The sequence below is a fragment of the Myxine glutinosa genome, chromosome 1 (genome assembly GCF_964187855.1).
Source record: "Myxine glutinosa chromosome 1, kmMyxGlut1.1, whole genome shotgun sequence".
Lineage (NCBI taxonomy): Eukaryota > Metazoa > Chordata > Myxini > Myxiniformes > Myxinidae > Myxine > Myxine glutinosa.
Window position 1 is genome coordinate 343,324,535 of NC_136261.1, and position 27,241 is coordinate 343,351,775.

At 42.4% G+C, this 27,241-nt stretch overlaps 1 protein-coding gene across 1 annotated transcript; it reads right to left on the minus strand.

The window, feature by feature from the left end:
- Positions 1-16,195: 16,195 nt before the first annotated feature.
- On the minus strand, positions 16,196-18,245 carry LOC144892639 (beta-1 adrenergic receptor-like). Its single transcript, XM_078780365.1, has 2 exons — positions 17,817-18,245; positions 16,196-16,642 (listed from the first exon to the last, which is right to left on the minus strand). Exons 1-2 carry the CDS (start codon positions 18,243-18,245, stop codon positions 16,196-16,198), a joined length of 876 nt encoding a protein of 291 aa, XP_078636491.1.
- Positions 18,246-27,241: the final 8,996 nt, after the last annotated feature.

Here is a 27,241-nt window from a genome sequence, read left to right on the forward strand (position 1 = left end):
GGCCCCCCACTCGATCGAGCTTCTTTGAAGCGTGCTCTCAGGCTTTTTGCTCATTACTCGAAGTGGGTTCAAAATTTCTGAGAAGCTTCGTCCCCTCGTGGATTGCAAGGCGTTCCCCATGGCTCACGCTGCTAAGGCCGCTTTCCATGGCCTGAAGTCCGACATAGCTGGCGGCACTGTCGTCTATTGATGAAAAGAAGTCCTTTGTTTTGGAAAGTGATGCATCGGATCACGCGATAGCTGCTACACTCTCTCAAGGGGGGCGACCTGTGGCCTTCTTTTCAAGGAACCTCTCCCCCGCTGAATGAAGACACTCGTCTGTTGAAAAGGAGGCATACGCCATCATTGTGTCTATCAGGCGCTGGCAGCCATATTTGCTTGGCCGATGTTTTGAGATCATTACGGATCAACAAAGTGTTGCCTTTATGTATGACACGCGTCATGCTCAGCGCATTAAGAATGAGAAAATCACTCGCTGGAGGATTGAGTTAGCCGATTTTTGTTACATTATCAGATATTGCCCTGGACGGTACAATCTCGCAGCGGATGCATTATCACGGCCGTTGGTGTGTGTGAGTCTTACCCCCTTTGAGGACATGCGCGTTCTTCATGACACATTGTGCCATCGCGGTGCGATGCGTTTCGCTCATTATGTGCGCAGTCGCAATTTGCCCAACTCCATTGTGGATATTCGTCGGCTATGTCGCACTTGTTCCGTTTGTGCTGAACTCAAACCTCGTTTGTACAACCCTCGGATGGGTACGCTAGTCCAGGCTACCCGGCCGTGGGAGCGCTTGGCCATGGACTTCAAAGGGCCCCTGCCGCCTTCATGTCTACCGTCATGTCCGGGTATACCGGCTTCGGCTCCGGGTAGTTCTCGTTATCTTCTCACGGTGGTTGATGAGTTCTCCAGATTTGCCTTTGCTTTCCCGTGCGGGGATATGTCTGCTGCCACAGTTATCTGGTGTCTGCGGGAATTGTTTTCTATGTTTGGGAATCCGGCCTAAGTGCACACTGATCGTGGAGCGGTGTTCCTATCCCAGGATGTGCGAGCATTCTTGCTCCAGCGTAATATCGCTTCTAGATATACTACTCCATATAGGCCACAGGCGAATGGACAGGTGGAACGATTCAATGGCATTATATGGAAAGCCATTACTCTGGGCCTTAAGTCCCAAGGTCTCGGACTCGACTGATGGATCTGGATGGTACCCGGGGCGGTCGGCTCGATCAGGACTTTATTGTGCACTGCTACTTATCAAACTCCACACAACCATATGTTTCGTTTTTCGCGATGTTCTGGCGGTTCCCATCGTTTGCCGGGCTGGCTTGCTGAGCCCGGACCGGCTTTCCTCAAACGCGCGGTTCACCCGAGTAAATACGACCCCCTCGTTGACAAGGTTTGTATCCTCCAAGCCAACCCCGAGCACACTCGAGTGCTGATGCCAAATGGACGTGCGTCTACAGTCTCGGTGCGCCATTTTGCCCCATGCGGGGATATTGTTGGGCCGGACTTCGGCACGGTTAATCCGACAATGGAGAATCTACCGTCTACCCCACCACCACACGCACCTGATCCGGATGGCTTTGTGGAGCCACCGCCGCCACCCGAGTTAGGCGGATGTTCCGACGCAGGGGAATTCGGTCCAGTGGTTGGGGCTCCTGACGTCTATCGGACGCGCGCCTGAAGAAAAACTCGCCGCCCCGATCGCTATGGCTGGACTGACTGACACGGATTGCTGCTAACTGATGTTTATATGCTGCTATGACTTGCTCGCTTGATTTCCGCCACTAGGGGTAGTGTAGTTTTAATGCCGGAGAGAATGTAATAAAATTGTGTCTGAGTTGAACCCAGGTGTTATGCGGTCTCTGTCCGCTGCGTGGCAGTTTTAAGAACTCGCACAGACAGTGCTACGACTCATTCCTGTGACATTTATTCTGTGTCATGTTGTGCATACTTAGATCGTGCGTATTGCTCTTTGTTCCAGGCTTGCTTGTACTAGTTGCAAATCCTTTACTGCTTCATATGAATGCTGAATATTGATATGTTGCTTGATGATTGTCTTACAGGTATTGCTCGAGATCGATTCAGAATTAAACTCACAATCTGGGACAATGTTGTAACTCTTGTTTTTACAACAGGTTTCGCTCCTAGCAGGTCAGCTTGTTTGCAGCACAGGAAGAGGGAACATACACCAGTCTGTCTTGAGAAGGTGACACCACGATTTGGAGGATGGAGAGAAAGGTTGGAGAGTTCGGCCTTTTGATTTGCAAGATGTTGTTTTCTTGTTTCCCTCTGGATGAATACACACCTGTTGTGAGCCTTACAGAATGAACAAAAGTGATGTTCATTCGGGTTAGCTTCCCATGCTGAGAAAGCAAGCTCATTGAGTGCATCTGCCTCTCCAATTGATTTTATGTCCTGGGGTAAGGACAGACCGTGTTCTACCAGATCATTAACGAGGAATTGTCTGATACAAAAACCACGATTCTGTGGTTCATCCTGGAGGAGGCGAGGACATTATCCAGGCCGACAAGGTTACCTCACTCCGTCGGGCGGGCAGGCAATAAGTCCGTGTTTATGAGTCAACGACTCATACCTGCTATTCTGCATGTGATGACAATAATGGACCTGCAGCTCCTTTAACTGCAGAGGTCAACGATGAGCCCATTTTAGCATCTGTCTCTGTGCGGCATGAGGCACTTGAGGAGGTCATCCCTCAGAATGTCCCCGGCTGTGCCATCTGCATCCGGTGGAAAAGAGATCTGCATCAGGTGGAAAATTGGCATCCGATATCCTTGCTGTGTGCGGATTATAAAATCTTTTCCAAGGCTCTCACCAACCGTGTCAGAGCCAGGATTGGGGAGATCATACACCCAGATCAATCTTCCTGGTCCCCTAAGAGGACAATTCACAGCAGTATCTTTATTGTGGGTGACATGATTGTTATCTGTTCTCTCGAACAAAGAAATGCTAGTTTGGTGTTCCTTGATCACGAAAAGGCCTTCGATGATATTGATCATTTTTAGCTTTTCTCTTTTTTATGGGCGATTGGTTTTGGGGAATTTTTTTATCTCTCACGTACAGCTACTGTATAATAACACTTTTAGTCTGCTCAAAGTTAACAGCATTTTATGTCAGCCTTTCCCGGCTCTTAGAGGCATTCGTCAAGGTTGCTCTCTTTCCAGCCTCCTGTACTCCCTGCCGATTGAGCCTTTGCTTGTTCGGTTGCGTGCACGTCTTCTTGGTTTCCTTCCCCAACCAGCGGTGAGCCTGTTTAAGGTGATTCCTTATGCAAAGGATCTTTATGCAAACGTTCACTCGGATGAGGATGTCTTGGCCTTGGTCCAATGCGTCCATGAATTCAGTTTGGCAAGATCCGCAAAAGTGAATTGGAAAAAGAGCAGAGCTCTCTATCCTGGTCCGCATAATGGCGCCGCTCCTCCGACTCTACCCGAGCAACTAGAATGGGCATGGGATGGAGTTCTTTGTCTTGGCGTCTTTCTTGGTACTGAAAACTTCATTTTGAAAAATTGGGAATCTCTAATGATTTAAACCGAGAGGCCGCTGCTAAAATGGAAAGGCTTACACTGTCAACTCTCCTATCGGGGCCGAACCCTCGTTATAAATAACCTCGCCGCATCAATGCTTTGGCACGTTTTTATGGCATTGCAGCCCCTCGATTTTATTCTTTAAAAACTACAATCTATTTTTATTGACTTATTTTTGGGGGGAAAGCACTGGCTCAAACCTGGTGTGTTAAACCTACTTGTTGCTGAAGGAGGACAGGGTCTGATTGCCATTACCAGTAAAGTGGTGGCTTTTCGCCTTCTGTCAGTTCATCGACTGCTGTACACGGACGCCTCGTGGAAGGCCTAGGCTCACTGCCTTCTTCAGTAGGCAGGGAAACGTAGCTACAAACAGGAACTGTTCCTTATTGACAACAAGAAAGTCGATATGGCATCAGTCCTCCTGTTCTACAGGAGTGTTCTGGAGGCATGGCAGGCGGTTACCGTTTGCTGTGATAACAGTAATTACCCCCTTGAAATGTTTTTAAATGAGCCGATCTTTTTAAACCCCATTTTTGAAGGGGTCTGCAGCAATCGTACCTTTATGCAAATGTTTATTGATGTTGGATGCACCAAGGTTAAAGACCTTGTCAATGTCGGGTAAGAACCATCACCATGTAGAAAGTTTTGTTTAGCCGGTTATTGCATAAGAGTGAATTATTGTGGTCATACGAGGATGGCCCTTGTGTTAATTAGTTATAGGGATTATGTTAATCCCCCATATTCGTCAAACGTCAGTGATTTATTTCCTATGTCCTTTTTGGCACCATTCCAAAGACACATAGCCAAGCCACGCAATCGCCCGCATTTAAACTCACTAAATAACAATAAAAACCACCAGGAAGCCAGGTCGATGAGCACTGCCGCTAATTACACCATTGGGAAGCACACATCGAGGTTGAGCAGGCCGAAGACACCCCCCGAGGAGCCGTGATTGGCCAGGGCGGAGAAAGAAGGCACTCACTGATTGGCAGAGAGAAGGGTGAGCAAGAAGCGGCGTGCTGATTGGTGGAGACCTGGACAATGTAGTGGTGGCCTACGGGCATTGGTAGAGAGGCACAGATGATGTCACAAGACGGTCAATGAAAGAATTATCGGACCGACATTTTCGCTCTTGCCTTTTTCCCTCGACGACCTCTTGCTCCCTTGCTTCTTCTCCCTAATGCTCCTGTGCCTGTTCATGTTCCGGACCTCACGAGTGATTGTGCGTGGGCGACGGGCTCCAGGAAGCGATCGGACTGACCGAGTTCAGAGACGCCATCGGGAGACATGCAGAGGCAGTTGGAAGAGCCGCGGCCCTGAACAAAGTGGTCGAGTGTCTCCGATGGGTCTTGTCGCCGAGACGCAAGCAGATATCGAGTACAGACCACGCTCCGAGTCTTGATGTATATTCATCGCAATTCTTCCACGGCGGCGGCGTACGTACCGCACTGGGATATGTACGTGAAAACTTTATGATTTACGCGGGAGTTCAGCACCGCGAGCCTGGTTACATCTGTGAGACCCTCCTGCGCTTCCTGGTAGCTGGTCAGCAGAGTCAGCCAATGCAGGAGCTGAGCAGACCCATCCGGCGCCTGAGGATCCGTTCCAAAGATCGGAACTTGTCTCAGCTTATGAGTCATGGTGGTCCCGTTCAAGACAAGAGAGGGACTCAGAATTAATTGTTGTCAAAGCCAGAGTTACAACATTGTCTCAGAGATTGTGAGTTTAATTCTGAATCGATCTCTAGCAATACCTGTAAGAAAACCAACAAGCAATATATCAATATTCAGCATTCAGAAATAGATTCGCAAACTAGAACAAGCAAGCCTGGAACAAAGGGCAATACGCACCATCGAAGTATGCACAACATTACACACGATAAATGTCACAGGAATAATCATAGCGCTGTCTGTCTGAGTTCTTATAACTGTCGTGCAGTGGACAGAAGCCGAATAACACCTGGGTTCAACTTAGACACAATTTCATTACAATTGTAACGTCGTAGGTCACGTGGTATGGCAGCCATCTTGGATTAAACACAAATAATTAAAAAACTTAGTTCTAGGAAACCGTTGAATGGAAATATTTGAAACTTGGCATATTGTGAAGTACTCCAAATGGGGAACAAAGCCATGATGATGATGATATCATGATGATGACAAAAGCATGATGTTTTAATTGAATGCTTTGTCCTAAAAATCTGAAATTGCATGCACATGATCTCTGACCCATTTGTATTGAAATATTAAATATATGACATCATAGGTCACATGATTTGGCAGGCATATTGGATTGAAGGAAGATATTAAATAATTATAACTCTGAAACCGCTTACCCTATCAATGCGAAATGTCATCTAACACCATTGTTGCATATAATTTGAAAATGATAATGTCGTAGATCATGTGGTTTGGCAGCAATCTTGGATAGAAAAACGAACCTTTTCTGATCAACACGAAACTTCACAAACGTGATCCCCTACCCATGCACATGCAGAGTGTACATTTTTGATGTCATATGTCACATGGTTTGGCAGCCATATTGGCTTAAAAGCCGATGTTAAAAAAAAATCCATTCTCCTAAAACGCTTCACCGATCGATGTGAAACCTGACCTGTGGTAAAAATGTGATACTTCAAAACAGCTGAAGGTATTTAAACCATACTTTATTTTTAGGGCAGTGAACGAGGTTATCTACCCATTGTCACGGGCAGGGACTATGCGGAGGCATATTGGCACACATTCGCATTGCTCTCGTTTTCTTCTTTTTTGAGAAGGGGCAGTTCATAATATACAAATTAAGCTTTAAAAATAATGATTTGCTTATTTTGCCTCTTTTATCCATAGCTTATCTTCCACTGATGGCATTCCTATGTGATATAGTGTTCTATAATTGACCAGGACAATGACCAACAAAGACAATGTATTGTTGTGCAATAATTTTCTTTTTGCAAATTGTCCGCAATTTCCAAGCTGTCCATCCATGCTTTTTCCTCTTTGTTTGCAGGCTGCGATGCTTTCAAACCGCTGGCCATCCACATCATCTTTGCCAACCTTTCCGTCACCTTCTGCAAATCTCAATCGCTCACCATTACCATGTCAGGAGCTTCCAACAGGACTTGCACCAGAAAGTCCACAAGGAGGAGGATCAGGACAGGTCAAAGGATCAGGATAAGGACAAAGCCTCTGAAATATAATCCATTTTTGTTTTACGGACCTTGAGTTTTTGTGCTTGTTGTGTCCATTTCCCTCAATGTTATAAAATGCTAAGCCAGGCTAAATTGTAGTTCTAAAGCGCTCGGTCCAGGTAACGTCGCCTTTGCATGGCTTACCTCGGAGAGCTTCGTGCAGGGGGCACAGGAGCTGGGCGATACGGGGCAGGAACCGATGGTAAAAGTTCACCATGCCCAGGAACTCCTGCAGCCCCCTGATCGTGCGGGGGCGCGGAAACCCCTTCACCGCCTCCACCTTGGCCGGCAGGGGGACGGCTCCGTGCCTGGTGATGCGGTGCCCCAGAAAATCGATTTCGGCGATGCTGAACCGGCACTTTGCGGGGTTCACAATCAGGCCATGCTGGCCCAGGCGTTCGAAGAGCGTGCGGAGGTGGTGTAGGTGCTCTTCGCGGGACGCGCTTGCGACGAGGATATCTTCCAGGTAGACATATACAAAATCCAAGTCGCACAGGACGCTGTCCATCAGCCGCTGGAACGCCTGAGCCGCATTCTTCAGACCGAAGGGCATCCGCAGGAATTCGAAGAGTCCGAACGGCGTGATGACCGCCGTGTTCGGGACGTCCTCCAGCCTGACGGGGACCTGATGGTAGCCGCGTATGAGGTCCACCTTCGAGAAGAAGGACATGCCCGCCAAACGGGCGGAAAAGTCCTGAATGTGGGGGACAGGGTAGCGGTCGGGGGTGGTGACGTCATTGAGATGGCGATAGTCCCCGCACGGTCGCCATCCCCCGCCGGGCTTCGGCACGATGTGCAGCGGCGACGCCCAAGCACTCTCCGAGCGCCGAACGATGCCGAGTCGCTCCAGGGTAGCGAACTCCGCTTTTGCTACCGCCAGCTTCGTCGGCTCGAGGCGGCGTGCCCGGGCGTAGACCGGTGGCCCGACGGTGGGGATGTGATGGGCCACCCCGTGTTTGACGGCCCCCGCCGAGAAGGTGGGCCGCGTGAGGGCCGGGAAGCCGTCGAGGAGGCGGGTGAACTCGTCCGCTGCCGGAAGCGTACAGATCAACGTGGCCGGAACTGAACCATTCGGCAAGCCGCTTGGCAAGCCACTCGGTGAGCCGCTCAGTGAGCTGCTCGACGAGCTGGGCAGCGCACAAGCGAGCGAGCTGAACGTCTCGGCCTGGACAAGACGTCTGTGCTTTACATCGACCAGGAGCCCATTGGCGCACAGGAAGTCCGCGCCAAGCAATGCCATGGGCACGTCGGCAGTGACGAACGACCATCGGAAAACCTGCCCTCCGAACCTCAGAGAGAGGCAGCGTTTTCCGTACGTACGGATGGGTGTCCCGTTCGCGGCAAGCAGCGCGGGGCCCCAGCCCGCGGCGTGCTTGTCCGACGTACTGGCAGGAACGACACTCACCTGCGCTCCCGTGTCACACAGGTAACGGCGCCCGGATAAGGTGTCCGTTATGAACAGCAGGCTGCTTGAACGGCCGGTGCTCATTGCCACTATCGAGCGCCAGCCCTGGCGTTTCCCGACCTGTTGAAGGAGCATGGCGGATGACACTGTCGAGCCTCGTGGCCGAACTTGGCGTGGAACCAGCACCAGGTGGTGGAGCTGGAGGAGTGCGGCTGGCTCTGCCAGGCCGGTGGAGCCGGCGGTTTTCCCCGTGGTGGTGGTTTTCGCCGCGGCGGTGGGCGGGGCGTGGCGGCGGCCACGAGGTGCATATCAGCATGCTGCGTATGCTGTGTAAGCTGATGCTGTGAATCAGCATCAGCCTCGGGATCCACGAGGTGGGCAGCAGCATCAGCCTCGATGTCCACGACGGCCGCACCGACTCTCACCCGCGTGTCCGAAGCCGCGAAGTACCTGTCCGCCTCGGCAGCCAATGCTCGGGGTTCCGTTAGCACGGTCCCGGCCAACGCGAGGCGTACATGTGCTGGAATTTGGCGACGGAAAAGCGCCCGGAATAGAGAAGCAGGGGCTTCGTCGCCTAACAGCGACAGCATATGGTCCATTCAGACTGACGGGCGCGTGTCGCCGAGCTCGGGGAGATCCAGGAGGCGGTCGGCCCGTACGTCCTCCGTGAGGCCGAACGTGGCTAGGAGCAGCCGCTTGAGTGCCTCGTACTTGTGGGTGGCGAAGGACGGACACAACTCGAGCGGCCGTGCCGGGCCCGAGGGAGGCGACGACGTGGCAGTAGCGCGTGTCGTCGCCGGTAAGGCGCCGAAGCTGAAACTGGGCTTCGGCTTGGACAAACCAAACTTCGGCCTGGGCCTCCCAAAATTCGGGAAGTTTAACCGACATCGCGTTGTTGGCCATGGCAATGGCGTCGTGTTTGGAAGGATCGCTACGGCAGATCCAACGTCGAGGTCACCAGTAAAGCGCGGTGTTACGCGCGCTGCTTGTAAGCAAGGAGGAAGCGGACAACGTGGTAATTTGTAAGAGTCTTTATTCAAGAGCTCACTGTAACACTGAGCTGCTCAGGGCTGCGCACCCCGTGTATATCGTGAGGCCACGCCTCTCTCCCGGGCGTGGCCCACCCCCACTTGGTGTGCGGGGTGATGTCACCACGTCAGTGCTTTCGTGTCCGCCACAGTTCCATTTAAATGTTTTGTTATCTGCCAGGTCTCTTGAAATGACCTTCAATCCTGGAAAATTGCAGTCTCACCAGATTCCTGCAGAAGGATCGTCACACAAAACACTTTCCAAAAACATTGATGAAATAAATAGTTTACTTTTGAGAATTTCTTCGCTGTTGTTGTTTCTTGCAGTGTGAATGAATGATTTTTTTTAAAGTTTGAGGTCGCGTGAGATGGCTCTCATTTTGAGATGGCTTGCTGACGAAGATTTAGTGGTGTAACGGGTGGAGCATCTGCTCTTGAGTTTGGGAGGGAGGTCGTTTGACGAACCAAACCCCTGCGAAGTCATAACAAAGACTTTAAAAATGGCACATGCTGCTTCCATGCTTGATGTTCAGCATTTTAATAGGATAGGGCATGGCCAAACAAGCATAGTTTGACAACCATAGTTTGGTAACCATTATGCAGGCATGATAGGCCGAATTGCACCTCCTGCATTGCAGTTCTTTGTAAGGGAACTCATATTATTAAGACCCTACACAACTAAATTTTACCAAACAGAAATTGCATACAGGTTTAATGTTGGTCTTTATGAATAATGAAACATGCACGAAGCGGGGTCGGAATCCCTCGTCTTGTCTTCATGGTTCATGTACGAATTATCACGTTGTATACGTCTTTTGTGTACAGTCGTCGTGGGAATTTTGCTTATTAATCCATTATAAAGGGGACAAATTAAGCAGTGAGAGAGTTTAGAGGGCCAGGCCTCCCTCAGGTTCCCTGTTTCCCCATTTTAACCCCTCCTGTTATCCATGGACATGATGGGTAACATGGAATGGGATGGAGGGGTACAGCAGACCTTGTGGGTCATGGAACGATACAGAGTATTTTGTGGGAGAGGCATGCTGCAGCCCTCGCCTTGAAAGAAGAAGGGAGAGTTCCTGTTCCAGTGAAAGGCGACCTGTGGTGTGGGGTGTGGCGCAAGTTCGATCCAGAGTTGATAGAGTAGAAGAAGTGAAGCCAAGTCGTGACCTGCACAATGACACCGACTGTCTAACATAAGGTGACCACGACCTGCTATCTTTCCCTCACCTTCAGGGATATGCCCACAGCTTATCTCCCTCTTATTCTGCCTTGCACACGCTCCTTTTCCTGCCATCCCCTTGCCCTCTTCTGTCCATACCTGAACCCATTCATGGCCATAGATCATGTTAAGAGCTGTTTTTTGTTGGTCTCCTGTTGGACTCCTGTAATTACCGTTGTGGAGGGAAACTGAGAGATCTTACTCAAAGAGACCACTCTTCACAAAGGCTCATTGAATCTTGTTAAAACATTTATTTACAGAGCTTGGTTCCAACATTACTATATACAGACTTGGCATTTAATATGGAATATTTTTTTTGTATTATCCCCTTGTTTGTATACGAGTCTGAGAGGAGACATCTCAATTAGGAATTTTAGTTTTTACCTCACCGTTTATTGTCATTGCATTTCTTTTTCATTAAATCATTGTTTGTCAAATTTTACTTTACTTGTCTTGTTTCGTTTCTTCATTTGAGAGTTCGGATAACCCCTGCGTGTGTTTCCGATCAGATAATGCCTCAAACCTTCATACGCATGCGAAAACGTAATCCCGCCAGGTTCGGAGTACGCCTCGGAGTATAAGCTCATTTCAGTCATTCATCCTCTTGGTTTCTTAACCCCGGGAACATGACAATATATATATATATATGTATATATATATATATATATATATATATATATATATATATATATATGTATATATATATATATATATATATACATATATACATACAGACTTGGCATTTAATATGGAATATTTTTTTTGTGGGGGTGAACTTACTTTTCAAGATGTCTTAGAACCAAAAGTTCATTGGAATTATGTTGAAATTATTCTAGATTTTGTTAATGTGACCTTTAAAAGAAACAAAAACCACATTTGACATTTCGAAACAAATAAATTGAGCCTTGAAAGTGATGTAAACTGATATCGAACTCAATTCATGGACAGTACTGTGTTAAACTTCTGTACGTTTTCCAGAAGTATCTCTTTATTTTGCACATTAGCCAAAATTTTTTTTAACAAAAACAAAAGTTAAATTACGACTGGGATTACGGACAGTAAAATTACAGTTCAGTACTTCGTGTAACCCCCACAAGCATTCAGGAGAGCACGTACACGTTGAGGCATGCTGTTCACGAGATTTGCCAAGGTTTGGACAGGAATCGCTTGCCATGCAGTGACAATAGCCTGCTGCAATTCACGCACAGAGGTCGGCTGCTGGTCCAAGTGGTCGATTTGACGCGTTAATTCTGCCCACAAGTTCTCTATCGGATTCATATCCGGGGACATGGCAGGCCACTCCATGTGCTCTACACCACGGTCAGTAAGAAAGTGTTGGATCATGCGAGCACGATGAGGCCGTGCATTGTCATCTTGGAAGACAAAGTTTCCTCGAAAGGCTGCACGAGCAAATGGAAGCAATGTTTCTTCCAGAATGGCCCTGTACTTGAACTGGTTCAGGTATCCATTCAGAACAACCAGGTCAGTTTTGCCCCCTGCATGAAAAGCAGCCCAAACAGTCACGCCACCACCTCCAGCTTGGACTTCTGGCACTATACAATCTTTGTTGTAGGCTTCATGCACTTGTCTGCGCACTCGGACGCGGCCATCTTGACGATAGGCCAGAAATCTAGACTCGTCACTGAAGATCACGTGATTCGAGTGTCCTGGCTGCCATTGACGGTGCTCTCTGGCCCACTACAATCGTCGCTGGCAGTTTTGTCTGGTCAGGCGTGGCTTTCTCATGGGACGCCTGGCACGATAGCCTGCTTGAACCAGTCGTTGGTTGACTAGCCTTCTGGATACAGGCACATTTGTCAGTTGCTGCTACTCAGCCCTATGCCGATTAGCTGACTTGGTACGGCCATTGCGGACTAACCGGTGCAGCTGGCAATCATCCCTCCTTGTGGTTCTGCGGGGATGTCCTGGCCTCGGTATTGGAGTAGGGACACCCCTCTGCGCATTTCGTTTCAGGATCTTTGACACCTGACGAGTGATGCCATACTGCCGAGCAATAGCATGCTGTTTCATGCCGTAATTTCGTAAAGCCACCACTCCATGACAAACAGCATTGTCAAGTTGATGGACCATCTCCAGAGGAAGCGGAAATAACTTTTGTAGACGTGCAGCAGTTGTTTTCCACTAATACAGAATGCAGCAACCCTTATATACCCGATTTTGAAGCCAATCGTCAAATGTGCCTGTCCTTACATTTTGTCACACCACCTGTGATATAATCCTGTTATTGACTTCTTGCTGCGAAAGACAATCAGTGACGTGGTTCTTTCAACAAAGACATCACCAAACGGGAAAAGAAACTCACCAGATTGATATACTGAGTTCAGAAAGTAAACCCAAGTCAAGAAAATAAAAATATTCCATATTAAATGCCAGGTCTGTATGTGCACATAGGATAGGAGAGATGAACATGATGTCTGCCTAACATCTAACACAGCTCGCTCTAACTGATAGTCTCAAGAAGCAGTCCTTATGTTCCTTCATGATCCCAAACAGGGGGAAGGGATATTTGCATAGCTGTCCAAACTTGAGGGCAACGAGTTGAAACACATCTTAATAAAAGTAAGTCTGTTTCACAACATGTTTGCAAAGAAAAGATATGCAGATTGGAAAGCAATTGGCAGGGCAAGCTTACATTCCAAGTAATTCAACTCTAAGAAGTTACAATGGTCAGCTCGACCTCCGGAGGAGTTACAAAATGCAGAGTGTTCTGTTGAGGCAGATTAGATCATGCATTTTACAATGGGGATGGGAACAGTCCAGACGTTTCGGCAGCAAATGTATTTCTCTTACTCAAGTAAATATTTTATATATACACATGCTTAACATTTTACAATATTTCCTAAATTATGATTCGTCATGTATGTAGCATTTTCATGTATGGCACAAATGAATCGTATTATGTAACATTGTACAGATTAATTCACCATTAGTTCAAACATCATGCTGAAATGTCAAAGCACAATATATATTTATCTAGTACACTCTTATTTCTAAATAAATATTACACGACATAAAAACGACACCAAATGGTTTCACATTACCTTGGTAACGTAAGGAACCATGACAAGAGGTTGTCTAACATTGCCTCTGTTGGAGTTACACTTTTCCCGATCCCGAGAAATGAATTTAAACAAAGAATGTCAGTCAGGATGCCAACGATGATTCGTCTCATCTTCATAAAAAAACGCCCTCTTTGCTTTTCCAATCAGAAAACATTGTAGAATCATTATTCTGCCTATAATTTCTCCCACACCGTCTGCATATTTATCCCACGCACGCAATACAAAGCGTTGGATTAAGCAGTTGGTTCACTTCTGTCTGTCCATCAGTCAACAAACTTCATTTCAATATACTTAGGAGCGATAGAGTGGAACCCGGAACCATCTTCTCTCCGTGTCAGTATTGCTGATCTTACTTTCTGTCTCATTCAAATTATATCTTCCGGGCTCGCTTCAATCTCTCTTTCTCGCAAACCAACATCATGTACTTTTCATCGTACACGTTTCTTCTCTTTTATTTAAGGCCTGGCCTCGATGAGGCCTATATAGTCCGTGCCTGGAGCCTCCAACATAAAAAAAAAATTGAATGTAATATTTTGAATATGAATCGGAAAACAAACCAGCAGTTTTGCAGTACTTTGGCTCTAAATTTGTCCCGATCGCTCATGTGCAGAGAGGAGTGAGGTAAATTGGTTTACACTGTCTGCCTGCCTAGTAGTCAAACAAAATTGAAAATCATTCCAAGCAGGAAACTTACTGTTTTTAAGGATGCCATAAAAGACACAAACAATATGGCTGAATAACTAATGTAACGCGTCAAATGAGGTGGTGCAAAAGACACTGTGTCAGCGGCGGTAAACTTCCGGAATTTATTTTTTATATAGATGAGACACATTTCTGAGAAATGTGAATGTTTGGTGCATTTTTGGGTAAAAGTTGGGAACCTCACTTTTTAACATTATTAGGGTATGGTAATTATTGTCTATAATATGGTTGGTGACATATTGAAAGAAACATTCAAACCGATATTGAAATTGGACACTATAAAATGGGAAATGGTTTTAATAAGACAATGTTTCATACAACCATTTATTCTAAAATTAAGTGCACATGGCCATGAAGCACAAACATTCAGGACTGTCTCACATGTTGTTTTGCCAAACTACATGAAATTCATACAAGGGGTCTGATTGTCACTCTGTTGCTGACAGGTACACATTGATGTGCACCTCAACTCTGAATAGCGACATTTGCAGCGTCGAGTCTTGAACTGCTTCTGGCATGCACAACAAATCATCTCGAGGCAACTTTCTGGGATTGGACTAAGTGACATCAGAATAGGCTCTAGTCTTGAATCACCACATTTCGATCCCATTTCCACAGGTGCAGGAAGGTCAGGTGTGGCACAATGAGCATTTCTCCATACAATGGCTTGATAGTGCACTCGCATCAAATGGAAATGAAGAGCATCACTTGTCGGTGACATTGCTTCTGGTTTACCAGTCTTGGAGAACAACATATGTTGTGCTGAATCAACAGAGGTTGTTTTGTGCACATTATATATTCTGCAGACGAACGTTTCTGCAGATTTGATTGTCTCCTCTGTGAGTTCACCAATGCCCAAGTTCTTCAGCAGTTTATTCAAAACTCAAAAAAAAAACCCTCAAAATTCGGCTTGGGAACCAGGTTAATCAAATTCAGCATACCCTAATTATGTTAAAAAGTGAGGTTCCTAACTTTTACCCAAAAATGCACCTAGAAGCTTATACATGGCCTTTTCCATAAATCCGTCTAGTCTATATGTACAATTACCTCCAATATAGACGTTCACACAATTATTACTTTTTCCACCCATGACAAGAATGTCAAAGATGCTTGTGGTGGCTATCCTTAAGAAGATAGCGGTGTTGTATTTGGTGTCATTTCTTCCTTGTCATTCCTGCCTTGTTTGGTTGTTTTTGGGGATTCCATATCCACATGTGTTTTCCTTTATATAAAATGTTTTTTTTCTGTCTTACATATAGATAACCGTTAATCGTTATCCCAATTGGGGTGAGTTGTTTTCGCGTTCACCTTTATGCATGTGGCTCAAGATTGCTGGATCACAGGTTAAAATGTCATCGACTGTGCTCATTTGTTCATCGTCAACTAATGCATTTTAATCCATGTGAAAGTGCATGAATGCCTCGTATTGTCCTCGTCTTGTGTGTGATGAGAGATTGTCAAATGTCCGTCAAAATACACACACACGATTGCATCGGCCATGTCAACTATTTGTTTTCAACAGAAAATTCACACAATGTTTATTTTCTATCTTACAAGTTATACTTCAATTGTATTTGCCATGTCATATCCGGCGTATTGTACCTCTTTCAAATAACATTTGCACGCTGAAAACAAGTTCCTCACTGAACCCTCGTTCAGAATTTGAATAATATTTCACTTTATGTTTGGCAATGGTTTTATTGATTCAGCCAAGTACAACCCAGTATTCAGCCAACCAAGTATGTATTGTACATGCAAGGGCTTTTTAATACTCTGATGAGAAACATGAGAAAAAGATACCCATCCAGTTTCCTAATTCATATTTTTCTTGTAATTTCTATGATCGTCTCGGTATTCTGAACACATCACACATCACAGGTTCAAATCCTATATCCACATCATAACAACAGGAATGTGTTAACCCTTGTATACATGAGGCGTACAAAGTGTGTGGTTCGTAGTACATTTTGATCACCCCTTATGTATCACATGTCCACTCTCCTCTTATGAAATTATGATTCAGGTACGCGGTTTGCGAATCACTATGACTCTGCATTCTTTTTCTGAATCCACGTTTTTGCCCAACAAAGTACGCTTGATTCGAGTCATCATGTTGTTATTGACAGGTCGTGCTTTTCTCTGATCTAAACGCAGCAAGCGCTTGTAAGCTGCCATGAGTTCGGGGCTTCGTGAATAGAGAATCGGGTTACACGCTGAGTTCAAGTATCCCAGCAATAAGAATACAAAGATTAGAAATTCACTTATGAATGTCGGACAGAAAGTTCGAATAAGGTAAATAATGTGAATTGGGAACCAACAGGACAGGAATATTCCGGTAACAATGCTTAAGGTTTTCAAAGCTCGATGTTCACTCAATGAGTTCACTCCTTTTTTCTGATTTTCTTTGCAATCTTTGTTTCTTCTGTGGGATTGCATGCTCAATGCACTCTGTTTAATTTTCCACAACTGCAACAAAAATAATTGGCAATCGCAGTTGAAAAACATTTCATATTTTTCATTTCATAGAACTTTAAAAAAAATCTGGTTCACAAAGGAATGGCGGTATTCCCTTGAGGTGCGCACACTCGTCTCTGTGCTGCTTTCCTGGGTTCAAATCTCAGCCCATCCTCGTGTTTCACGGATTTTCAAGCAGGGTGAGGAATCAATGTGTGTCCTTCTCTTGGATGGAAGTTAAACCAGGCGTCATCTCTGCCACCATTAGTTGGTGGATGTTAAAAAAATCCCACGGTCATGAAGATATCATCAGCTTTTACCTGCCTCCTGAAAAATATTCCAGATTCGTCCTCTGACTTCATGGGGTGGAATGGTGACCTGTCCGGGATGCAAGCTCCGCAAAGGATCTGGTTTGCCAGAACAAACGCTCTGCTCAGATCATGGCGCATTGATTGACTTTAAAACGGGTAAAATCGAATTGAGTGAATCATCTGTTTAAAAGTCACTCGTTGCAACAATAAAATTTTCACAATCGATTTTCCACAATCAAACCAAACACAGTTTGCCATAACTTGTGTTTGGTTAAATTATAGGAGTTCCTTCACAAGCAAATTTGACGAAGGTCGAGGGTCATTAGGACCATCAAAGCTTGGACTAGTATTGCCAACTTGCGGTTGTTCGGCCATGTTGTTTCCCTTTAAATGCTGAGCATCAAGCAAAGAACCAGTGAGGACCATTTTAGAACTTTGGGATGAACTCTGCTGAGGATCGAACCACTGACCTCTGACCGCTGGCTGATGATCGGGCTCGCATGAACTCAGAGCTGATGTCCCAACTATTACCAAACCGAATCTGGTTATCAAACCTTTTTCTATCTTATCTGTGGATTCTTCGTCTTTTCTTAACTTTGCCTTGTTCGACAAATTCTCAAAACCTCTGCTTTATCGGTGGTGCTGTCATCAATATCGTTAAACAGAGAGTCATTTCTCCACTCAGGGAAGCACCAAATAATATATAAAACTTTGTAAAAGCAAATGATTCATGCTTATGACATTACTCGATGAAATTCATAAAAAGAGCCAAAGCCCAAACCTTCGATATTCAATCTGCACAATAATTTGCACTAATCGTTCGAGACAAAATCGCCCAGCAATTTATTTTCTTGTAACAAGATGAAGGATCTCACCTGTTTGTTGGCTTCTGTCAGTAACCTCCAGTACACCAGAATCATGATGCTGGAGGGAATGTAAAAAGGAATTATCATTATGATAATCGTGTATTCTTTCGAGGGAAACAAGCCACAGCATTCTGGGTCCTCGTAGCACAACTGATATTCAGGATCTTTTGACTGATTCAAACCAAGGAAAATAGGAAGGAAAGAGATCGAAATAGAAAGACTCCAAAGGAAAACTACAACACCACAAGTGCGGGTCCGGGTCACCACGGTTCGGTACTGAAGAGGCCTCGTGACAGCAATGTATCGATCAATGGCGATCGCGCATAGAGTGGTGATACTCACTGTGACGCACATGACATCAACCGCATATAAGAAGTTGCAAACATCTCGCCCAAAGATTGATAATCCATGTAGAACTTGCATTGCTGTCAGAGGCATCACAACGATGCCAATTGATAAATCGGCAACAGAGAGTGAAGAGATGTAGAAGTGCGTAACGCCATGCATGAGATGATGAGAGTGGATCACAGCTGCGAGAACCAGACTATTCCCCAAGATAGTAAATACACTCAATAATGTAAAAAACATGATCCAGCCGGTGTAGTAAGGTTCAGGTATACTGATATATTCATCAGTCGTTGTAATATTCATTTTAATAGATATTGGATAAATTTTAGATAAATCGATACACTTATAAAAAAATTAATGAAGTTATTGGATGAGAATATAATCAATGAAGCGAAATTCTATGTTATTAAAAATCAGAGAACGTAAAAGAAAACGGACTATTAATCGATTTCAACAACTCGTGTCATTCCTATAGAATCCACAATGTGAAGAATCCACAATGTGAAGACCGATACTGCCCTTTATATATAGTAGATGGAATATAATGCCATGTTGCAGTTTCTTATTTCTACCTTTCTTCAGTCCTGAGGGGAAGTGATTAACAAATTAATATATCATGACGAGCACTGACTTGCTCAAAATGGCTTGAATCCTCAGGTGTATAAATTATTTATTTTCCCCTCAATGTTCTTCTGACCTCTGATCAAAAAATTAAATGTGTCCATGATTACCATGCAATGCTTACACTGAAGAAATGTGTTGATGGAAGAAACATTTGAACCTAACACCAGACCTAACATCGATTTTGGAAATTGTCTTTCCTTCAAAACTGGATTATGTCCTTCTGTCTGAATTTATTTAATTGTATAAAAATATATCGTTTAAACTCGCCTATGTCGGTGAAGATAGAGCCAAACAACCAACCACCTGATGTCAGGGTGTTTTTGTCTCTGTCGACACACAAGAAGAGTATAAACAACTTCACCTCTGCATACACTCTTCAACACACATTGTGTTATCGTCTACCATGAAGTAACAGTTCAAGCAGGATCCCTTCAATTTCACGGATAATATTCCATGAGCAGCAGGTTTTTCTATCAATCATTGCAATTCCCAATGATGTAATTTGTGAAATCATATCAGGTACTTTAACTACCTGGACTGATGATTATTGTGGTTGAAGCTTTTTTTTTTTTTTTTTTTTTTTTTTGGAATACAAAGTCGAGGCTCATGTAAGAGCTAACACATAATACACAAAAGTATAACAAAATGCAAAAACCAAACCCAATTTTGAGTTTTTGACCTAATTAGCATAAACAAAATGGCCGCCAAATTGCCAATTTTGGACAATTTCTTTGAACAAGCATTTATATATCATGTACAGTCACGTGAAAAAGTAAGTACACCCCATGTAAAGTTTTGACTTTTTCAACATATTTCAACATACAGCTATTTGATCTTCATTTCAACAATATTGATAGACAAAGGTGATATAATATAACAAATATCATGAAACATTTACATTTTGTAGTCCATTGTATAATTTAAATAAACATAAATGCAAATTACGGATGTGGAAAAAGTAAGTACACCCCTATATTTATCACTACTTCAAATACCTAAAATTAGAATCAGGTGCACCAGCTCAGTTGCAAATGATTAGAACATTGTTAGAGAGGATATTGGAGGAACCTGTATTATTTAAACCTCAAACATTTAGTTTGGTTTGCTCTTTGTTGTTGAAGTGTGCAGCGTCACCATGCCTAGATCAAAAGAGCTCTTCGGGGTCTTCGGAAAGAAGGTTATAGATGCCTACGAGTCTGGGAAGGGATTTAAAAAGATCTCCAAACAATTTGAAATCAATCATTCGACTGTCCGGAAGATCATCTACAAGTGGAGAAGATTCCAAACAACTGCCAACTTGTTCAGGCCAGGCCGCCCCAGCAAGTTCAGCCCGAGAGCAGACCGCAAGACGCTGAAAGAAGTTTTGAATAACCCCAGAATGTCATCACGGGACCTACAGGTAGCTCTTGCCACTGTTGATGTCAAAGTGCACGAGTCTACCATTAGAAAGAGGCTGCACAAATTTGATCTACATGGGAGGTGTGCCAGAAGGAAACTTTGCTGTCCAGAAAGAATATCAGGGCAACACTAAAGTTTGCCAATGAACACCTAGGCAAAGACCAGCACTTCTGGAACAATGTGCTCTGGGCAGATGAGTCAAATGTAGAGCTATTTGGCCACAGTACCAGAAGACATGTTTGTTGAAAACCAAAGACATCATTTGACCACAAGAACCTGATACCAACTGTAAAGCATGGTGGTGGAAATATTATGGTTTGGGGCAGCTTTGCTGCATCAGGGCCTGGGCATCTCACCATCATAGAATCCACTATGAATTCTTCATTGTACCAGAGGATGCTTGAGGATAATGTGAGGCCATCTGTTGGAAAGTTGAAGCTCAACCGAAGGTGGACCTTGCAACATGACAATGACCCGAAACAATAAACATACCAGTAAATCCACCAAGGAATGGCTGAAAAGAAAGAAATGGAGGGTTCTGGAATGGCCAACTCAAAGCCTGGATCTAAATCCCATCGAGATGTTGTGGGGGGATTTGAAACGAGCTGTGCATGCAAGAAACCCCTCAAACATCGCACAGCTGAAAGAATTCTGCATGGAGGAGTGGGCAAAAATTTCTCCCAAGCTATGTCAGAGACTGGTAGACAGTTATAAGAAACGCCTACTTGAGGTTGTTTCTGCCAAAGGGTTTCTGCCAAAACGCCTACCATACCACCTATTAGAGCCAAGGGTGTACTTACTTTTTCCACATGCGAGATTCGCATTTATGTTTATTTAAATTATACAATGGACTACAAAATGTAAATGTTTCATGATATTTGTTATATTATATCACCTTTATCTGTCAATATTGTTGAACTGAAGATCAAATAGCTGTATGTTGAAATATGTTGAAAAAGTCAAAACTTTACATGGGGTGCACTTACTTTTTCACGTGACTGTATACTTTAACACTGCGTTAGGTAAGGTGTAACGTGTTCTAAGAACTCTCTAGTTTTCTTATGTTACTTGTTCATTATCCATATGAAATTACTTGCAAAAAATAAAGTGGCTTTGCATTCTTGGTCTGTCGTCTTTGCAGGAAACATCCATGTATAGCCAAAAGTCATTAGTTTGGGCTGGGAATGAGGCATCAATTACAGCTGCAAATGCAGTCCATCTTGACGTGTACGGCCTGGTGAGTGTAGCTGTACCTGCACATATTAATTTGCATATGGGATGAGGAGGCATTCAAACACAACACAAAATGAGGATGCATAAAATATATCCTGCACTTCTGATAATTGCGAAAGAATGATCACTAAAGGTTTGTGGAGGGAAAATGACATCTTCAAGCTAACTCTTGTCTATTACTACTACGACTTTAATCACCCCAATTATTCCCACCGTTTTGTTTAACCCTTCCGAACAAGAACCAGTAGCTACTGCAAGAGACGGAGTTAGTATGAAAGCAGCTCAGATGCTGTTTAAAAGTTTATCAACAATATAAATAACATATTGGTGCTGGAAGATTTGTTTTCAGTCAAGGCATGATCGATAAATATGAGGCTTTTGCTGCAGCATGAGATACAATGTAGTGAAACATTGCCACTTAAAAACTAGACTGATAGTTTAGCAACGGCATAGCCGGGCTTGGATCTGCTGAGTGGAGGATCTGCTGTCCCCCTGTCATGTGACCAGATCCTCAGCTCTGATTGGTGTACGTTTGTGTGGGACATAAGTAGATGATAAATGTTGTTCCTGGGACAGCCCCAAATCTCCATTCACTTACATGTAAATTTTCCTCTCACCATCACTTTTCTTCATTTCCCATAAACACCTCTATTCCTGCCCCCCTTGGTCTTATGGGCCTTTTACTCTTACTATCAATGATCATTGTTGTTTAGTAGACCACTGAAACAATGATCCGACAAATATTTGTTTATGTGTGGGAAATAATTTAATTCTCTTACCACTTCCATCACCATCTAATACATTAACAAAGAAGATGATTGAGTTTGGTTCTTTATCAAGATATTTTAACTGAGCTAAGATAAAATGATAAACCTCCCTCAATGTTCTTGTCTAAGCACCTCCAGTGCAACACACCATTTTTAAATTAAAGTATATATTTTCCTGACAACCATCAAAGTTTTCCGTCCACTCAAAAATATTTCAATCTTTTTTACCCAACTCACCAGTATTTAAATTAATTCTCTTATTTGTTTTGTGAACTTTTTTACCAGTTGTCTTTTCAATAAGTCTTATTTGATATTTTTCACATTCATTATGTTTTCCATTTATATACCAAGGTTGATTACACCTCCACTCTTTAGTCTGGTTGATACTTGGTTCTATCATTTATAATTTATATAATAGTAAAAAAAGGTGGGGGTAGCCCGTTAAAATCCCTAACCCCATTTTTAACTTATCACTTATATACTTATATAACCATAAGGGAGACTATCAATTCCATTTTCTAAAATAAACCTCTTATCATCAAAAGCCCCCAATGCTTTCTTATTTATTTCTTCTGTATATAATTGATGTTTATAACTTCTTATTCCATTAATCTTTCTAAACTCTTCTTTCTTTGTTGTTAAACAGTTATAATAATCCTTAAAGTTTATTGTTTCTTTAATAACATTTTTCTTTACACCTTTTAACTTCTTATCAGTCTTTTCAACGTTATTACCTTCGCAAAAGCGGAAGGTTATGTTTTGATCGCTGTGTATTTATTTGTATGTCTGTGTGTGTGTGTGTATGTTATTCGCATAACTCAAAAAGTATTCAACCGAATTGCATGAAATTTGGTGGGATGATTGGTTATTATACGGGACACATTTGATTAGATTTTGGGAGCAATCGGGTCAAAGGTCAAGGTCAAGGTCACGAAAAGGTCAAAATCGTATTTTTGTTGTTCTGTTCCCTACACTCCCATGCCAAGTACAGAACAGTAGCTGCGGCGAAGGTATGCGCTCTACCGAGTGCCCGTTCTAGTTCACAATGTATTTATAAGCATAAGCCTTGGACCTCAATCCCACAAATTCACTCATAACATTTCCTCCTAATTCATCCTTGAACTTTCCAATCACCTTTTTATTTTTAGAAGAGAACAACTCACTCTCTGGACTCATATTACTTGTATCATAGATATTAATGTCCTTTTTCATGTCTGAATAAACATCATCAGAATTAATTTTCAAAATAAAACTATCTGTATCCATATAAAGTAGATTAACATCATTTTGATATTTCTTCCTCAAGTTATTATAAAAGTAATCATACATTAATGACTTTGATAAATCAAGAATTCATGTTCCAATATAAATAGGTTTGTCCATTTCAATACTCTCTTTAACCAAATGGATCGCACAAAAGTTCTCAGTAAAGACCTCGGCTCTTATAAAACTCGGTCTATTAATTAATTTTAATGCTTGTTTCCAAGATGTTGATAGTCTGATATTTTGTCTTTTCCTCACATTCTCCATAGTCTTACCAAAAACCGTATTATTCATCAATTTATAAAAGTCTTTCTCAAAATCTGTTTTTGACTCTGTTCTTCTTTGTGTATTAAAATCAATGTACTCCTTTAGCCAGTGACTTTGATTGAACTTTAGAACCCTATGGATCTTCTCTACTCTTAGACCTTTTGATAAATATTGTCGCAAATTTCTTTGGTGTAGAACATAATTTTTCTTGTTATATAATGCAGTAAGTAATTTTTCTGTTGATTCACCTATATCAAACGATCGTTGATAATCACTCAACCATTCTTTCTTTGGACTTTCTTTCTCACAAGCAAATGGGAGATCTTTATGTTTGATATGAAGTTCTTCAGGATATTTTAAATTGACCTCAAAATAATAACCAACCTTTGAATCGTCCATTTCTTTTTGTGTAGAGATACATACATCTTGTAAAACCTTTTTGTAGTCTTTTTCCTTTACCCATCTAAGTTTTCCATAAGGAAGAGCTTGAGACATTGCCCAGCCATAGAAGTTGTTTGCGTCATAGTACATCAAGTAAGAACTCTCTTTCGTTGAATCATAATTTGGAAGATCTTTGTGATTTGCTTTTGCGTATCTGCTCGAGCAGACTTGTGAAATTCCACCTCTTTTTGCCTTTTCAATCATCAAAAGCATATCAACATCGGTTATCAAATCCAAAGCTTGTTTTGTCATTTTCAACATCGCGCTCCAAGCCAATCCAGGCGCTGTGTAGTAGTGAGCAGGATCCAATCCATATCCAGTGTGACAAACAGATCTAAAGGCTTCAAATACATCGGCCAATAAAAGCACATCAGTTTTGAGATACAAATCGTGATACTCGCCAAGATTCTTGATGTTATATTTTTCCCAAACATTTTGTGCGTGTACATAATCTTTATCAGATATATGACTGTTGTTTAATTTGTTATAGAAATTTTCTTTTAAAGGAAGTTGTGTTTCATTGAATCTCTCAAATGAGTCCATATAGTCATAGGGGTAAATTCCCTTTTGTGTTAGTAAATCTTTATCTGAAAAATACTCTGAAAGACATGGAAACTCTTTTAGATTTTGAATCAAGTTAGCCAATGGACTTGCCATGAATTTAAATGTATCAAGAAATCTGATATGAGTAATAGGAGATGTGTGAATTGTTTTTGTGAATGAAATGTATTTCTGATCCGTGTTAGGAATTGCTGAAATGTGTCCAAATGTCTTTGAAAGTTCATTAATAAATAGATGCGTATCATAATGAGCATTGTTATGAAGAAAGACAGGAATGAAAGAGGGGAGTTTATAATTAATATTACAACTTTGATGAGCCGGACCTCTATATTTACCAGTGAGATGACAATGATCTCTAACCTTTAGACCTTCACCAATTTTTTACTCACAAATATGGCAAACATTGTTTTTTCTAAATTCCCTTTCTCTTCACTCGTCAAGGACATTGGTTTATTGGTTTCTCTCATGATCTTGGTTAATCGAACACAGTCTTTTTAGTCGTTTCACAAACTCCTCTGGGGTATTTGAGCCTCTATACTCCTCTAACTTGTTATATTTATCACCAACGGATGATTTGATATAATAACAAAAACCACAAGGAGTATGTTTTTGATATTTATTTGTGTATGATTCTTTTGGATCTGGAGAAGCAGTATTTATTTTTTCTAGAATACTTTCAAAATCAGCATATATAATAAACGGATGTTTGATCTTTTTCTTTTCATCTTTGAATGTGATCTTTGAGCCTTCTTTAGACATGTTGATTACCGTTGATTTATGATCACCACAATAATTTGAATGTTTATCTAATATTTCTTGTGAATTGAAGAAGTTAAGACAACGCAAACAAATATATATATTTTTTGTTCTTTTACATACTTGTGGTTTTATTAATTTAGAAATATCTTTGATGTATGTATAATGTGAATTTTCCTCTGAAATAAAATATAGAAGATTAATATGAGTTTGTTTACAATTATTGTCAGAAAGCTTTAAAACCTGAATGTTGTTTGTTTCTGTGAGACCATAAACATTAACTGATAAATTATTCATCTTTTCAAATTTAGGAATATCATTTAAAGCCAAAGGAAACTTTAGATCTTTCGTATTTAATGTATTCTCATATTTTTTATAATGAGATACTCTTTCATCATGAAAATGTGGAGGATGTAAGTGTGCTAGAATAGACCAGAGAAAACATTTATTGTCTTTATTAGCCGCATCGCAGACGCTGGTCAGAGAGTGCCCTCTGCTGTTGTTGTTGTTCTTCTTGTTCTTGTTCTTGCAGAGAAGACAAAACCTCAAAGCTCCACCCATTCTGGGAACCATAGCTCCACCCATTCTGGGAGAGGCTTCATATAAACAAATATCCACCATTTTATTAACTCGCATAGCTTTGAGGCCTGTTTTGTAGGCCCGTGGTGTCTTCCTCTCTCACACAGTTTTATTTCAAATCAAATTCGATATATCATTTCATTTTTCACAGTCGCTAACATAGTTTTAGACTCGGTTGAAAAAAAACTGGAAGAAAATCCAATGAAAGTTGCCCTTTATAGAACGAAATGAATTCTCAAAGGCCTGGAACTTCAAGTCCATTGAGATATATTTTTTTTAAATCGTGGCATGGTCAGTCATACACCGCCCGAAATAACAGACGGGAAAATGCCGAGATATATATATTTTGTTTAAATCGCGGCATGGTCAGTCATACACTGCCCGAAATAACAGACGGGAAAATGCCGAGATATATTAAAAATTCGTCCATTTGATGACAATCGTCACGATGAAATATTTAATTTATACGTCATCACAATAATGTGGAGAGAGGAGCATAGCTTCGTTCACGTGTCGCCACATACGGGAAATTGCCGAGATATATATATTTTAAATCGCGGCATGGTCAGTCATACACCGCCTGAAATAACAGACGGGAAAATGCCGAGATATATTAAAAATTCGTCGCCACACACGGGAAATTGCCGAGATATATTTTCACTTTGCACAAAAATAACATCAAGTAATCGAATCAATAGGAATGTCCTGTGCCTATAACATCGACGTTATAGGCACAGCTGCATCTAGGCATTGTGTAACATCGACGCGGCTTTTGTTTTAATTCAAACTTTTTGTACTTGTTTTTGATATTGATAACTGCTTTTCTATTTTTGATAACACTAGGTAAATCAATGTAAGAAGAAGCTTTTAGAGGATCTGATTTAAGAATATGAATGTCTATGAAAATAATTTTTCCTATATTGAAGCCACTTCCTACGATTGAATTATCCACATCTTGCTCTTGTTTAATAAGTTCGTCATAGACTCCTGATGTTTTAAAATCTTGATATGAAGATATAAAGTGTGGCTCAGTTCTCATGTATGGTGTATCTATAACTCCTTCAGCCTTTGTCATTTCTAATTTTACTCCCATATAAAATTTAAGTGGTTTCATTTCTTTTAGTGTTTTTTCAATCAATGTTTGAACAGCAGGTTTAACTATTTCTACAGCATCAACTATAGACTTTGGTTCGGGAG